The 15,737-nt window shown below is 40.9% G+C and overlaps 1 protein-coding gene across 1 annotated transcript; it reads left to right on the forward strand.

Moving 5' to 3' along the window:
• Positions 1-10,381: 10,381 nt before the first annotated feature.
• Positions 10,382-13,956, forward strand: LOC116264762 (trihelix transcription factor PTL-like). Its single transcript, XM_031645139.2, has 2 exons — positions 10,382-12,066; positions 12,353-13,956. The coding sequence occupies exons 1-2, from the start codon at positions 11,465-11,467 to the stop codon at positions 13,533-13,535; spliced, it is 1,785 nt and encodes a 594-aa protein (XP_031500999.1). The 5' UTR covers positions 10,382-11,464; the 3' UTR covers positions 13,536-13,956.
• Positions 13,957-15,737: the final 1,781 nt, after the last annotated feature.

The following is a 15,737-nucleotide window of genomic DNA, read 5'->3' on the forward strand; positions in this document are numbered from 1 at the left end:
GAGTTTTCGATATGATTTCTATCTATCAGATCAATTGCTTTTAACTAATCGTGTTTGATGCATTATAAGCTTCAAAACTCGATTACCAGATTGATCTTAAGAAATTATGTTCCAAAAGAATGATGAACTCAACTTTTAACACATGAAATGATAAAAAACTTCTTAGTTTGGGGGGAAATTGTCAGTTAACTAAAAATGAAGGTGTTAATTGCTACCATCATCATTCTTTTTGGTATAATGGAGGCTTATGATAGAACAGCAGAAATGATATGATTTACGGAGCATTTTGAATGACACCTTTATCTAGCCCAGTTTTGTGAAAGGTTTGTTTTAGGAAAACCAATTTTTTTAAATTTGGTTTGATTGTTTGGACGTCACATCCAAAACCTGTTTTTTTTTTATGAATGATATTTGGTATCAAACTTTTCACTTCCTTTTACAAAACCTGTCTTTGCTAAAACTGAGTTTTCCTCAAATCTAATTATGATGGCATCCAAATAATCTAAAAACGTTGATTTGAAGTCAAAAAATAACGTTTTGCCTACAAAACGAGGATTTGAGGTGTCATCCAAATGCTCCCTTATAAGGTCTAAAGGGACAAGGGACTCGTGCATCTGCGTTGAAAAGAAAGGAAAAAGATAAAACTACTAGAGGACAAGAGAGGCGATGAAGGTTTGGCATGTCCCTGCCCTCCTCTAACATCCACACAGTTCCTTGATGAATTAGTTCGATCGCTCAGAATATGTAGACACATAATTACTTGCATGCATGTACAAAATATACATATGGATGCACGAGTTCATAGGCGTGTACACGCATGTAGAGATTGTCAACATATCATATTTGATTTACTATATCTTATTTATCGGATGTTCATATGTTTGGATTTGAAAATGAATGACGAGAAGTCTAAAGCATATCTGAATCAGTTCTTAAATTATAATTCCAATCCGATTTGAGTCTGACTTTTAGATTGACATGTGTATCTAAATTTGACTTTTTATTAACCCATGCATTATGATACATTAAGAATCAACTTTCCAAATGTTGGATGTTAACTTTTTTCATATGTGCCTTATTGAAGTAATTATCTGCCTCTGCCTCGGAATGCAAAATGGTTGCAAAAGCGATAACAAGAAGCGACATGCATAGAGCATGAGTGAGGAATGACCATACAAGACTCATTTGTATGTCATTAGAGTACTCACCATACCAAAAAGGTCAGGACTCATTATGGAAAAGTCAAGAAAGTGAGTCTAAAAAATTGCTAGGATGCAAAGAGAGGTGATTATGTAACACTACATTATGAAAAAAATAAAATGAAAATGAAATTGGTACTAGTGGAATAAATAAACATATAACGGGTGACCAGTGAAAAGCAAGATAAGTATGTATCGTAAATGGATATCAAATGCATGGTTATATGAATTTTCTCATCAAGTAAAATAGGTTTCCTACAAATGAAAAATTTATCCAGTTATTAATTCGATTTTCGTAGATATTATTCTTCTAGTAACATAAGTTTGCTTAGATTCTAATACAACCTTCGACCCCAAGGACAGGGGTAAGAAGAGAGGCGCTTTGGCTTCTTCAAGGGATTTCCATGTGCAATTTATTTTACTCTTGTCGCAGACATTTACAACGTATTAACTAATTTTATTTCCTCTCTCTCTAACTCCAAGAAACCTAACATAATTGATTGGCCTGATGTGCCCTATAACATATCACTCAACCACTTATCTTCGTGCATAAAAAAAAGAAAAAAAGAAAAAAACAAGACAGCTAATAGTTGTAAACATGTTAGGTGATAAAATATGAAAATGGCAAGCATTAAATTAAAAAAAAAGGAATAAAAGTACATTGTTCTTGGGTTGGTTCTAGTTTCGTGCGTAGGTTGGGCTAGTTAAAAAAAAAGAGAGATGTTTCTTATTATTGGAAGAGATATAATAAAATAATATTTGTCAATATGAAAAAGGACGTCCGATCTGGTTTGGATCCGTTGGTTGGACTGCCGTCCCCGAGACAATGGTTAGGTTGGTTCAGGTCACGTCACTGTTGAGGACTGAATCATTGCGGTGGCAGAATCGTGCAAGGCCCCGGCTCGACGGCCCAGACTGTCAGCCCAGCCCACCCTGAGAGGCGAACCGGGCCGGTGGGTTCACATCCCCACGCACTCACCCACCGTGATCAAGATCTCGTGCACAACAATCATCGCCTGCCTCAAGTTTTCGAGTTCTGACCTCCCCACTGGCTCTCCATCTTCTATTACGTGCACTTAAGAACAACTTGTGGTTGGTTTCTCGAGGCCCTGTGTTTCTGATGTCCTCCTGCGTCATTGGTGCGTCGAAGTTACTTTGTGGCAGCATTGCCTTGATGAGATGAGATCAGAAAGATCTGGATCCAGATTCATGAATTCTAGAGGTCTAGACCCAGTTAGGAAGATCCTGCTGCTCCGTCAGGACGCAGGCTCCCGGTGGATGAAGGTGCAGAGTCCGTTCAGGCTGCCGGGTTTCATCCTTGGCGGTCTATTCGCAAGGCTGCGCCACCCCGGCATGATGGTGGCGGTGGCTAAACTACGGTGCGGATTGTACTAAATGGAAAAGGTTTTTCTCCGGCAACTCTATTCCCCCCACCCCTGCCACCGTCACTGCTAATTCTGCAAATGGCTGCAGGTATCTTCTTTTGAGTAGTCACACAGCAATGGAAACAACAACAATTGTGATGGCGCGACAATGGTGGTAAAAACATGAAGGGATTTATCGGTATCGTCTTCGCCAAATGAGAAGATGGAAGAGAGTGGAAGAGGAGGGGATGGAGAAAGCAGCAAATGGCCGAGGCATGGAACTCTCACGCTTCTGGAGCTAAGGGCAAAAGGAAGCCACTCAAACGGGTGCACTGTGGGAGGAGCTATCCAGCTGAACAAGTTCTCGCTTCTTCTTCCTCATGGCTAACAAAAGAATTCTTGTATTTTCTTTCTTCCTTAATTTGTTGTTGTTGAAACAACATGTGGTGCCAATAATGTTCGAAAATTGCATGTATGGGTACATATGATTTGTAGTTCGGGTGATAAAAGATTAACGAAGGAAACGAATTGTGAGAAAAACTATTTTCGTTATTTGATATTAGATTATACTTTTTACATTGTTTTTCTCTCAATTATTGATCTCAACCACTAATCTGAAAATGAACAAGACACCGTCAAACATGTAAGTGTCTACCATATATATGTATATATATATATATATGTAAAATACCGTGAAAATTGTAGCTTGAGGGTTGATTTTGCAACTGATCATGGCCTTGTGTATGGACCAAGTTACTGTTTGCCTGTCATGTGCACTTCCTTTTTTGTTGTTTTTAACATATACCAGTACTTTCTGATGCTAGCTAGCTACATGTTAAGGATTCATCTTGGCGTTTCTCGTTTGTGTACTCCTTTCAGTGAGATTTGTTTCTGCTACCAGGCGTCTGTAATGGTGGTAGCAGATACCGTATAAAAAAATGAGTTTGCACGTCCACATGGAACGTCGGAGGTGATGGATTCCTTGGAAAACTTTGATCATACCTCCCAAGCTAATCAAACAACTAATTGAGAAACCACCAGCGGTCAGGCTGTCAAACTGGGCAACTGGAAATCCAGCAGACTATGAGAAATAGAAACTGTATCTGGAATCCCACAAGCATTCGGACCGAAGAGAGACTAAGTGACGTCGAGACACTTTTAATTGTGATTTTAAAAGGTTACAACAAGCTTCTGCTACAAGTAAATTGGAGCTCAAATGTTTTGAAGATTGTTTAGTTTGAAATTGCCAAACCATATCAACGATTCCTACACTGGAAATTGGGTGGTGTTTGATGTGGTCAGAATTGTAGAATTCTAAAATTATAATTCATGAAATGAAAACTGTGTTACCAAACAAAGAATTTTGATTATGAAACTATAAACTCAATCTTTATCAGAATTTGGAATTGTGATTTCACCCTAGGAGGTGGAATTGGATATTTCGGGCGCCTGTCCACAGTCCATGGCGCGATCTCCAAAGCCAGGAGCACGGACGTAAGACTTATCATGGCAAGTCTGTGTCTGGGATCCTTTGGTCGGTGGAGGATTTAAGATTCCTTCGCTCCAGTACTGAAAATTGGATCTGTCATCCACATCTAATCTTGAATAGCGTGTTCAAGGACTTTTGTTAAAGATATACGTGCTTCTCTCCAGTCTAACAACAGGTAGATCACTAATCGACCTAAAAATTAATTTTGGAACTGGTTGCACAAATCATTAGTCACCATAGATTTCAAATATTTTCCTTCCACGTACAATTTTGGACATTCCACTGTAGGCATACCGCTGAATTTATGCATCTTACTGTTTTTCTGATCTCTGATGCATCGCTTCAGGCTGAACATTGAGAATATGTGTTATATTCTGCTCAGGTATGCAGACTATATGTATATAATATATGCACATCTATGACGTTGTGGATAGAACTAATAGTGTGATCAACTTTCAAGAATTGTTTGCGATTCATGTTCCAATGCTTCCAATTTTGAAACAATTCATTTGTTTTGCAAGTGAACCAACGGAAGCTTACCTCGGTATACAAGTATGCAGAACATTAAACTACTAAGTAATGTCCTTCAGCCCAAATCTCTCATCGTTATTAGGAGAGTAGCTCCAACAGGAATTGAACAAGAGACATGGTCAATACGCGCTTTCTGCGCCGGACCCTTTTTTATGTGTGTGAGAGAGCAGAGAATTAGAGAAAATAAAAATAATAGAGAAGTTGGCATTGAAGAAAGTGATAATTTAGTATGAGAAAATTACAATTGTTATGAATGAAAGCACTTCATGTCTCATGTCTGACACGAGCCCTACTTTTAAAGCCGATCGACTTAAGTTCGATCAATTAGTCTATGATCTGGCCTTTATATGCAATTGAATTGAATTTTTATCAGAAGCTGGTCCCAGACTCTTGCACATTTGGATATAAAGCTGCACACTGAACCTGAATCAGATCCAGATTCATTAACAAATTTGACTAGACCGATTCCGAAACTCGAGCCAAATCCAATTCACTCACACCCCTACCCTACGTGGTTAGAAAGTTTTGTGCTAATTGGCAAGAAATTTCTGCGTCAATACAATCTCTTGCCGCTGTTTGGGGCACTTTAATTGCCTTTATACAAAGCAATAGTGACCTTTATATTAATAAAGACAACAAATTAAGAGATAAGGGAACAAAGCAGATAAGCACGACCGCTTTCTCACTCTAGATCTCTACAAACTTTTAAGGAAATTAATGCCGTATTCATAGTGTGGGTTCCATCCTCTACATCCACCGAAACCCAATCCTCCAATAAAAGCACTATTTTGCTTGTCAGCCTTCTTCTCACTCCCCTTGAAATATATGCCTTCGAAGAAATATATCTACTTGCACTAGTGTTGCTGCCTAATATGCTTTATTTTTTCCCCTTTTTCCCCCTAACAAAACAAAGTGAAAAGTCGAGAAACTAAGAATGATTATATTAAGGTTTTATGTTGCTTCTAGTGCAGATGTAAAAGAAGCTAATAAAGTCTTCAGTTAAGTTGAAAAAGATGCTGATTACATCAAATGAATCTTGATGACAATAATGTTATATCTATCGCACATATATGCTTTTAACCATATATGCTTTCAACCAGCTACTAACTGGAGCTTAACTACCATGCTTAATTAGCATGTACAACTCATGCTCATTTATAATTTCTCAGGTCTAACCGTTGGCACGAACTCAATTCATTTATAAATGAGTCTCGTTCTTATGAATCCTTACTGCTTCGACATCGGTAATTGATGTGTTGCATTGACTTAAATTAGATATCTCCTACACTTCTAATAATGTAAATGATTCAGATTCATTATCTTTGTACATAAAAACACATACATAGACAAATTTTATATACAACCAAAGAAACTATAATCTTTAAACTAGCTACATCCTAATAACGCAGGTTTCACTCATAAGCTTGCTTGTGCTTGTATGTCTTGATGTTTAAAGCTTATGAGTATTTGCATATCTAAAAACAGAGCCACCCACGTACAAATTTAAAGCGCCATGGCACTTACAGTAGTAGATCAGGCATCGTCAACGATAGAACTAAGTCAGGGGCAAAGAAACTATACATGTGATTATATAAAGCAGACAACAGGACGTGCCCTTCTGCAAAACGGTCAGGCATTGAGAAAATAAAATGGAAAGTGGAAACAGACAATTCGGTGGGATGTCTAGCAAAATTTGTCAAGGGAATAAAGGTGTAGAATATTTTGAAGGATGGGGCAGAGTGCCTTAGTGAGGTCACCGCATGCAACGGGTGCTTCAGAAACGCCTTTACCAACAAATCAAAACCGTGAGAATGGAAGATCAATCACGGCCCAACAGTGCAGTAATCATGGGTCTGGTTTTGGATGGTCTTATGTTGACAAGAAGTTGGATGAAGAAGGTCAGCTGGTTGCTTCAGTATATATATACATACAAGTATTTCTTGTTGGTGCATTGTAAGGATAATGAACCAGATTTAGAGAAGTCAACTGTCAAAATTAAGTGATCAAGAACCCAAATCTAATCCCATTGGGATTCAGTTAATAAAATAAGATCTGATTGACAATGGTCAAGTTCAGATACAGTGCAGCTTTGCAGGACTCTGTCTCCATCTTGATAAACTTGTCTGGTGCACAGCTCTCTTAAGCCCAACCTGATCATGAATAGATGGTTTTCATTTCACTTATCTGTCAGACCAATTGTGTAATTCAGCCAATCATCATCAATGCATTATAAGATTCAATACGATCTACTATATGAGCCCTACAATCTTAAGAAATTAAGTTCCGCAGAGATTGCTGAACTCGACTTTCGACGCATGACATGATAAAAACCTTCTTTCCTTTGAAACAAGTATGTTAGTTAGCTAAAGATGAAGGCGCCAACCGCTACCACCATAATTTTCTTGTTGGTACGATCGAGCCATATCGCAGAACTGCAGAAAGCAGGCGAGTTAAGGGCGTAGGGGACAAGGGCCACGGGGGCATTCGCGTTGAAAAGAAAGGAAAAAGAGAAAAGTACTGGCGGAGGAGAGAAGAGAGGCCATGGAGGTTGGCACGTCCCTGTCCTGCTCGCCTTTGTCAGTGTCTCTCAGTCGTGGTGATGGTGGCGGTGCACCTCCTCCGCCAAGACAACTCACAACCGGTGGGGGATCCCCCGCCACTGTGCAACCGTACTGGTGGAGACTGCTCTGCAGAGCCACCATCCTTCTGTAACAAAGAAAAACAAAGGCTAAAGAAAGCATTTCCCAACCTCTAATCAGATCTAGTGCAGTATAACTGGATAAAAATCAAACATTGTCTTCCAGAAACCGAATTTTCCTTTGTTTTACAGGTATAAGATCACTGTTACCTAACTTATAGATCCACTCTTGAATCAATCTGTTATGAACTATCAAATTCTCAAACATATATCACAACTTCCGAAGGTTTCATGGAAGTAAATATTGCTTGCTTTCTGCTGTAATTTGGCGTATCAGGAGATTGGTTTTCTGTGGGTAGTGCCGCCCATGTGGGATGGGAAGGGACGGTGGGTCCTCTTATCTGGCCTGCGCAATCTCCTGAGTGTGTTCAGGAGCTTGCACGTGCAGTCGCTCACCTTACAGACATCGACGTGGCAGCCTATGGAGGGACGTGCTGGAGGTTCGAAAGAGATCGGTGGTCGTAGATCACACAGAAAATTGAGGCCTTAAACGCCAAGGAAATGGAGCCTCGCAGACTGGCCCACGTATTTAATGAACGGGTCAGGAACGTAGGCCGGACAGGTCGATCGGCCCTGAGCTTCGGCACTTTATTTATGTTTAGTCTCTCAGCAAATCGTCCGATAGCTTAGAAGGTCAGGTCTCTATTGCTATTCCACTGTGATTTTTACATGTCAACAGTTCAACAGTAAGAGAACCGAGGATGCATTTGATTATATATATCTTGAGTTCTAGACTAAACGGTTTGGTTTTAAAACAAGGTTCACCTTATATTTTTAGCGTCAGAAGATTGTATATTCGGCAACCATGACATTTATATGAGTCTCTGCTATGCTTCAAATTCATGGATGTCAAGTGAAGGAGAGATACTCTGAGGGGTGGTAGCGCACTGAGCGGACAAGTGCTCCGTCTCTGCTAAGAACTTGGAATCGAGTACTTAGGGCGTCACTTACCTGTTTCAGGAAGCGCTCTACCTCTGGCCCGTAGAGGGCCCGAAGCAAGCTCTGTGAACCTAGGGGGCGGGCACAAAGGAGAGACCTGTGGCCATCTTTTAAGGTGATGGAATGAACCATTCACCCTAAAAGAAAACAAAAAAAAGTGAGGGAGAGAAAGAGGAATGTATTTAGTGAATTCCAAACATGGGAGGTTTACAAATGTATGGTGTAATTTTTGCACAATTTAAATAAAATATTTCACATTCATCCTACGGTATGAGACGCTACATTTAAAATTTTAGCTAAACAAGGATTCCATAAGTGCTTTGATTATCTCAAATTATATCTTAGGTACTGATCGAGTTTGGGGATATCGTATCTTTTGTTTCCAACAAAGATATGAAATATTTTGTTTCTAATAAATACACTGTCTAGATGATGATTCGTAGTCTTTGCACTTTAAGATCAATGCATATCATGGTATCCTCCTCTTGAGGATTATAAGTTCATAGTTTTCAAATCTACAACTTGCAAAAACATATAGATTTATGCGGAACTCATTTTCTAGATGTAACTCTCACATCAAACTCCCCCTAGATGAGTCTCTTAGTAATGGGGATCTGCATAATCCTAGCTTCCATATATAAAAAAGCATTAGACGAGTGTCAAAAAGTATCTTGGATGGCTGTCCCCAACATTGAACTTAAAGAAGTATTGATTTGGTCACTTGATCATGTCAATTAATTAAGCTGCTTCGAAGTATCCTGGAATTTGTTCATGGCATCTGTAGGGGCCAAAGGGGGGAAAGTTCCTCATGATTACCAACGATTAATTTCAAAGAACTCTCATTGTCTTCTTAAAATTTTTATAGAAATTTTGAATGCAATCTTCTAAGACTTCTACAAAATAACATGAATGATCATATATATATATATCTTCTGGCTCAAGGTCATTGCCGCCAATGATAATTATGTGACAATTGTATCCTTACAAGTGCCATTAATGGCGATGAGTAGGATGGTGCAGGCAATGAGTCAGTGGTCCCTTCAAACTATGTCGCCGCAGGACTTGGTCATTGTCGATGCTTGGGACCAGATTCATAGTTCCACGAACACTAGTATAACAGTAAATAAATATCTATAGTTATTGCATGTAAGCATTCATGTATATATAGATGTATGTATGTATGCGTGCATATATTATCAGCAGGTAGGGATGCAGATGTTGGACATGGAGAAGAATGTGTTTGAGATCTAAAGCCGAATTGAAATCCATACCTTGCGGGGCTTATGCATAAACAAACAATGGACTTGGACATGGTAAATTTCAGATCTACAGTTTCAATTCGTAATCTAATTTGAAGTTTGTTCTCCATATGCAATCTGCGCTACCTTCGTCACCGACAGTCTCGTCGAAACTAATTACCTTTATTTCCTCCCTCTCTCTAAGCCCCAAGAAGAAAAATATGTTAGGACTGTAACCACGTACTACTACTTTATATGGAACCCACTTGAGTACTGTTTTCTTACAGGGGATATCAGTATTCGACTAAGAACCACCAGATTCAAATACTCTTTAACGTTTGTCTCCAGTCCTTCGAGGCACGATCACAAAGATAGGATGCATGAAAATATATCTGATATAATGTGGTACAGTTTGTCACGTTAGGTGCAATGGTAAAATTAAAATGTCATCATAACAAACAACACAACCTGTTGTGTGAGCGTGTCTTTAAAATTTAAGACAAATATACAAGATAGAATAAATTGTTAGATCTAGAAACCTTATCATTTGAATTTAAAAGAAAGCGGTATTTCTTGTTTTACAGAAAACGTTGAAACCCCGATTTGAACTGTCCAAAACTGAAAACAGGTCGTAATGAATTTCGGAGAGTCTGAAACTTCATTTCCAGAATTTGTAAACATGCAAGCTCCTCGAAATTGCAAAAGTGAGGGTCGAAACCTGTTTCTGCGAATCAAATACCGAACAGGGGGCATAAGCGAATAAAAGCTGTATCCACGATTTTGAAAATTGCAGCAAAAATTATGTGGCTGCGTTGAAAATTGATTCACGGCGGAAACCTCTCCCCAACCTGATTTTCATTTTTCACCCGCCGTTTCTCTCTCCTCTCGACTTTTCTTCTTCCATCTCGCATTTTCTCAGAGGCCGTAAGTTCCCATGTTCGGCTCCGGCCCACGTCGGCTTCCGGCGGGCCCGGCGGCCTCCAACCACCGGCGGCCGTCACCTCCACAACTCAGGTGGCCCCGCTCTCATTTACTTATCTTTTTATTTTCTTTTCCATTCAACGTTTCTCTTCCCATTTTGTAATTTTGTATCTTTTTTCGGGATTTGGGGAGCCGGAATTAGCAGCGGGCCAGTTCCGGCCACTGCCGGCGACTGGCGTGTGTCGGTAGCTTGATGCCTTCAGAACCCAATTTTTTTTTTCTTTTGTTGGTTTCATTATATATTCATTTAAAGGCCAAGGGTGTGGCTCCCTACATAGCAAATCCATGGGTACAGAGGGATGTCCCCTCTTCTCAAGTTAAAAGCCCTTCTCTTCGAAAAGAACAAACAGTAGAGAGGAAAGACAGTGGAATTAAGCTGGCTTAAAGAAAATAAGGTACTACATTGAAGACAAAGAAAACAGAGATAAAAATGGAGAAAAGAAAACAGACCAAGCAACACGATGTCTTCTTCCTCCTTTTCTTTCCAATCATCTAATAAGCAGTGTGATCTTTGACTGTTCATGATTCATGCTAGCATGGCGATGATACTGAGAAACACCATCATCACCATGTGCAGATGCCTCATGATGGTCATGGAAGCATTCATAAACAATATATATGCATGCCAACAAATCATGTCCCACACGATATGCCATACTGTGTTCACAGAAATGGTAAGTTACCGCACTGCCTTGCCACGGCAGCCATTCGTGGCAAGCGGGCCCAACACGTCGCTGTCGCGCGCCGCAGCCTGGGAGCTCATTGGGTAACGCTGCCGAGTAGTCAAAAGGGCAGGAGGGGAATGGCGACCCAGGCCGCAGTACATGAGTCGGCACCATGGGGCGTGTCTCCAACACGCGTCGGGAGGTCGATCGGCTACCGTTTAAGGCCGCTCTCCCAGATAAGAGAGCGAGGGGGAAGCTTCTCTTTCCATCTCGCTCTGGCGGAAGCGACGGCCGGAATCTGGGATTTTCCGGCGGTGTGTCGGTGAGGCACATTGACCGCCAGCATTTGTTTGCGGAAAGATGGACATGGGAGGGCAGTACGCCAGGACCGAGTTGGAGGCCCTGTTGAAGAGCCACCACCACCACTTCCTCCCTCCTCTACCGCTGCCGTCTGTTCCGTCGGCCAGCGGGCTCTCGGTGACGGAGATGATGGCGCAGAGTCCGTTCAAGCTGCCAGGGTTCTTCCATGGCAGTCTGTTTGGAAGGCCGCACCACCCGGGCATGATGGTGACGGCGGAGGATGAGGCGGCGGCTCAGTTGGGGTGCAGTATGGACTACGGGGCGGAAAGATTAGATTTTTGCTCCGGCAGCTCTATTCCCACTACCGCCACCAATCTCATTGCTAATGTTGCAAATGGCGCTGGAGATCTTCTTTTCAGTAGTCACAGCAATGAGAACAACAACAATTGTGATGGCGGTCGTAGCGGTGAGAACATGATGAGATTTATGGGTACGTCGTCTTCACCAAGCGAGAAGATGGAAGACAGAGAAGGAGGAGGGGATGGAGGAAGCAGCAGATGGCCGAGGCATGAAACTCTTACGCTTCTGGAGCTAAGGGCACAAATGGATTCCAAGTTTCGCGAAGCCACTCAAAAGGGTCCTCTATGGGAGGAGTTATCCAGGTGAACAAATCTCACTTTCTCCTTTTACCTCGCTAATAAAAAATTTCTTGTACTTTTTTTTCCCCTTCCTCTCTATCTTGCTGTTTCTAGAGCAACAATGTTGGCAAAATTGCATGTGTAGGTAACTGCATGCTGCACATGTGATTTGTAGTTTAAGTGATAAAATTAGTAAAGAGAACAAAATTGGTCAGCAAATATACAAATAATTAACTCTGAAGTATTTCTTATTTTTGAGAGAGAGAGAGAGAGAGAGAAATGAATGCTTGTTGGTGCTGTTTGTTTGCAGGGAAATGGCAGAAGGATATGGTTACCACAGGAGCGGAAAGAAATGTAGGGAGAAATTCGAGAATCTGTACAAGTACTATAAGAAGACTAAGTTAGGTAGAATGGGGAGGCAAGATGGGAAACACTATAGGTTCTATGCTCAACTTGAGGCCCTTTGTGGTGGAGGAGAAGGAAGGACGACTAACAACAGCAGCAGCATCACTCCTAATGTAAATTCGAGTACCAACAGCCAGTTTGATCACGAGCTCCACAATGGTAGGGGAGGAAAGAAGGCTTTGGAGGAAAAGACAAAAGTGGACTCACCAAGCATTTCGGAGTCCGACATGGCGATGGGAAGCTCAGACTCGTCAGAAGAGGACTTGGGTATTGAAAAAGGGAAGAAGAAGAAGAAGCAGAAGACGGCAGAGGGGAAGAGCTGGAGGAAGAAGATGAAGGTCTATATAGAAAAGCAGATGAAGGTGTTCATCGACAGGCAAGAGGAGTGGTTCGAGAGGATAGTGAAGACTTTAGAGCGCAGGGAAGAGGAGAGGCTCGCCACAGAGGAGGCATGGAGAAAGCAAGAGAATGAACGCTTGCAAGTGGAGCACCAATTTTGGGCCAAGGAGAGGGCATGGATGCAAGCTCGTGATTCCACATTCATCGAGGCACTGCGCAAAGTAATGGGACAGGAATGCACTAGGGCCTCTTCCTCTCCTCCCTCTCCTCCCCTGAGCTTTGACCTGAAGGAGATGCAGGAGTTGGAGACGAACAAAGAGGACCAAGCATTATACAACACTAGCAACAACAACAACGAGAGCACCAGCAGCAGTAGCAGCAGCAGGAGGTGGCCCAAACATGAGATCTTGAGCCTTATAAGATTGAGGACGGCCATGGACGGAAGGTTCCAGGAAGGGGTCTCTAAGGGCAGCCTCTGGGAAGAGATCTCCTTGAAGATGACACAATTGGGGTACGAGAAGAGTGGGAAGAGGTGCAAGGAGAAATGGGAAAACATCAACAAATACTTCAGGAAAGCAAAGGAATGTAACAGGAAGAGGAGGGAGAACTCCAAAACCTGCCCTTATTTTCAATACCTAGAAGAGCTATATGACAGTGGGGACATAAGGGTCATTCATGAAGGTTTTGACAATGATTACTGCGAGCAGGAGCAAAAGGATGCAGAAGCATCGGCAGAGGGATTATATTGAGAGCAGCGAGGCAATAATGAGAAGAAGCTACTGTGATAGACGAAGGCTTGAGGTAGGCTTTGCTCTTCTTCTTGTGATCTTCCTCTCGCCTCTCTCTCTCCGCCACTGTAATGCAGCTAGGTTTCTCGCCTTCGGCACATGTTGAGAGGGGTCCAGATATACTGTCGCCTGTGATTTCTTCTTTTCTGTTTTCCTTCTTCTTTCTTTTTTTTTTTTTCCTTTTTTCTTTGTCATGCTAGGACAAGCTTTTCTACCAATAGTATATATGTTGGACGCAAGGAAAAATTTACCACGTTCTGACGTTCATCTAAGAGGAACAAATGTCAAGGCCATGTTTCACATTTTCTTATTACTAGTTCATGTATGAAGTCGTTGTGTATATATAATTTTTCTGACATTGAAATCTTGATTTTATTCGACATATTACATGTAATGTACCATCCTGTGATTTCGTATGATTAGGTAACTCTTGAGGCATTTTTGTGGATAGTTATAATAATTGCTTGCTGAGAGTTGTAGAACAAGAGTACGGTGCCATTATTGACGACCAGTTCCGCTTTTTTATATATAATATGTATATAAAAAAAAGTTCAGGCGTGCCTCGATTTCTTCGCCCTATCATTTTCTAAACCATCTGAACATTGTCGTAACTGTGTCATGGACACATTGTAAATCCGAAATGCATCAGCGGTAGAATAGCAGTCTGAGTTTTCCCTGCTGACACTTCGACTTTGATTTCTCCAAATGACTGGCAAAAGTTTTTCGATGTTCGAATACTTTTAAATTTCAACAGGATTCAAATGCGCAAACGGCTGTTCTGGACGCAATTATCACCCTCGCAAGTTAGCGAAGAAAAAGCCAAAAATCTACGTGCCTGAGAGAGTACAGTTTTAACGTTTTCTCATATGGTGCGCAGAATAAGAAGCCCAAGTCTTTTCACCATTTTCTTCCTCCGTCTTTTCTTCTGTATAGTATCTGTTGTCACACCACGGAATGCAAATGCTCTCTCTTAGGTAGATATCGTAACTAATTGTTCCTCCTGACCATCCGAATAAGATTGTAGTTGATTCAACTGCGGTCCTATTCGCATATAGCTTGTTACTACAATGTTGCGTTATAGGTACGCAGGGGGATGAGTTTTTATACTCTTTCAGAAGTAATTGCATGTGACATTGCACCAAATTTAAGAAATTGAGGTTTCCTTCTTCAAATGAATTTTCTGTGTATTTGAATTCTTACATGCAAAAAAAATTAAGTAACAAAAACAATATAGAAGAATTGAATTTAACTGGCTACCAATAGATATTTTCTTTTCAATTTTGTGCTGTTAAAAACTGCATTGACAACCGCTAGTTCCTTGGCCATGGTTCTTTTGGTATTGTCCAATCAAAGTTGCCTGATAAAATATAAGACATAATTTTTCAATTTGAGTCATATATATATATATATATCTATCTGCCTAGGCGATGAATTGACATAATAACTCGGATCCTAGTCAAGGTGGTCACATGACGGCATTCTCAGGACCCACAGCTACTGACCGTGGGTCCCACTCTTAATGCTGCCATGTGATTGATCGTGACCGCATAGCTAATGAAATAAGTGTCAAAATATATATATATATATATATATATATATATATATATATATAAAAGAAACGGCAGAATAGCGTATGGTTTGAGCGCTGCTATATGCAGACTGATCATGGCCTTGTGTTCGGACCAAGTTACGGATATTGCTCTCTCAGTGCCTGTGGGTCTGAAAGTTGTATGATTTTTTCACATACACTAGTACATGTTAAGGGTGATCATGGTGGTTCTCTGTTGTGTATTCTTTCAGTGAGATTTGTTTCTGCAACCATGCGTTTGTAATGGTGATACCAGAAACTGTATAACTAAATGACTTGGCACGTCGGCATGGAATCTCCAAGGTGCTGGATTCCATGGATAATTTTTTTAAAACCTCCGTAGCTAATTGATTAAGCAGTTAGCCGTGGAACTGTCTCTGGAAACCACTGGCAGTCAGACCGCAGAGAAACCAAGCGACGTAGAAGACACTTTGATAATCCATCTTAATAACTTGACACAACAAGCATCTGCAGTTCGTAAATGGGAGCTCAATTTATTCGAAGATTGTTTAACTCGTGGTTACCAAACCGTATGATTAATATACTGGGATCCCAAATACTTAGTCAGGATGAAA

This window comes from Nymphaea colorata, chromosome 11 (genome assembly GCF_008831285.2).
Source record: "Nymphaea colorata isolate Beijing-Zhang1983 chromosome 11, ASM883128v2, whole genome shotgun sequence".
NCBI lineage: Eukaryota > Viridiplantae > Streptophyta > Magnoliopsida > Nymphaeales > Nymphaeaceae > Nymphaea > Nymphaea colorata.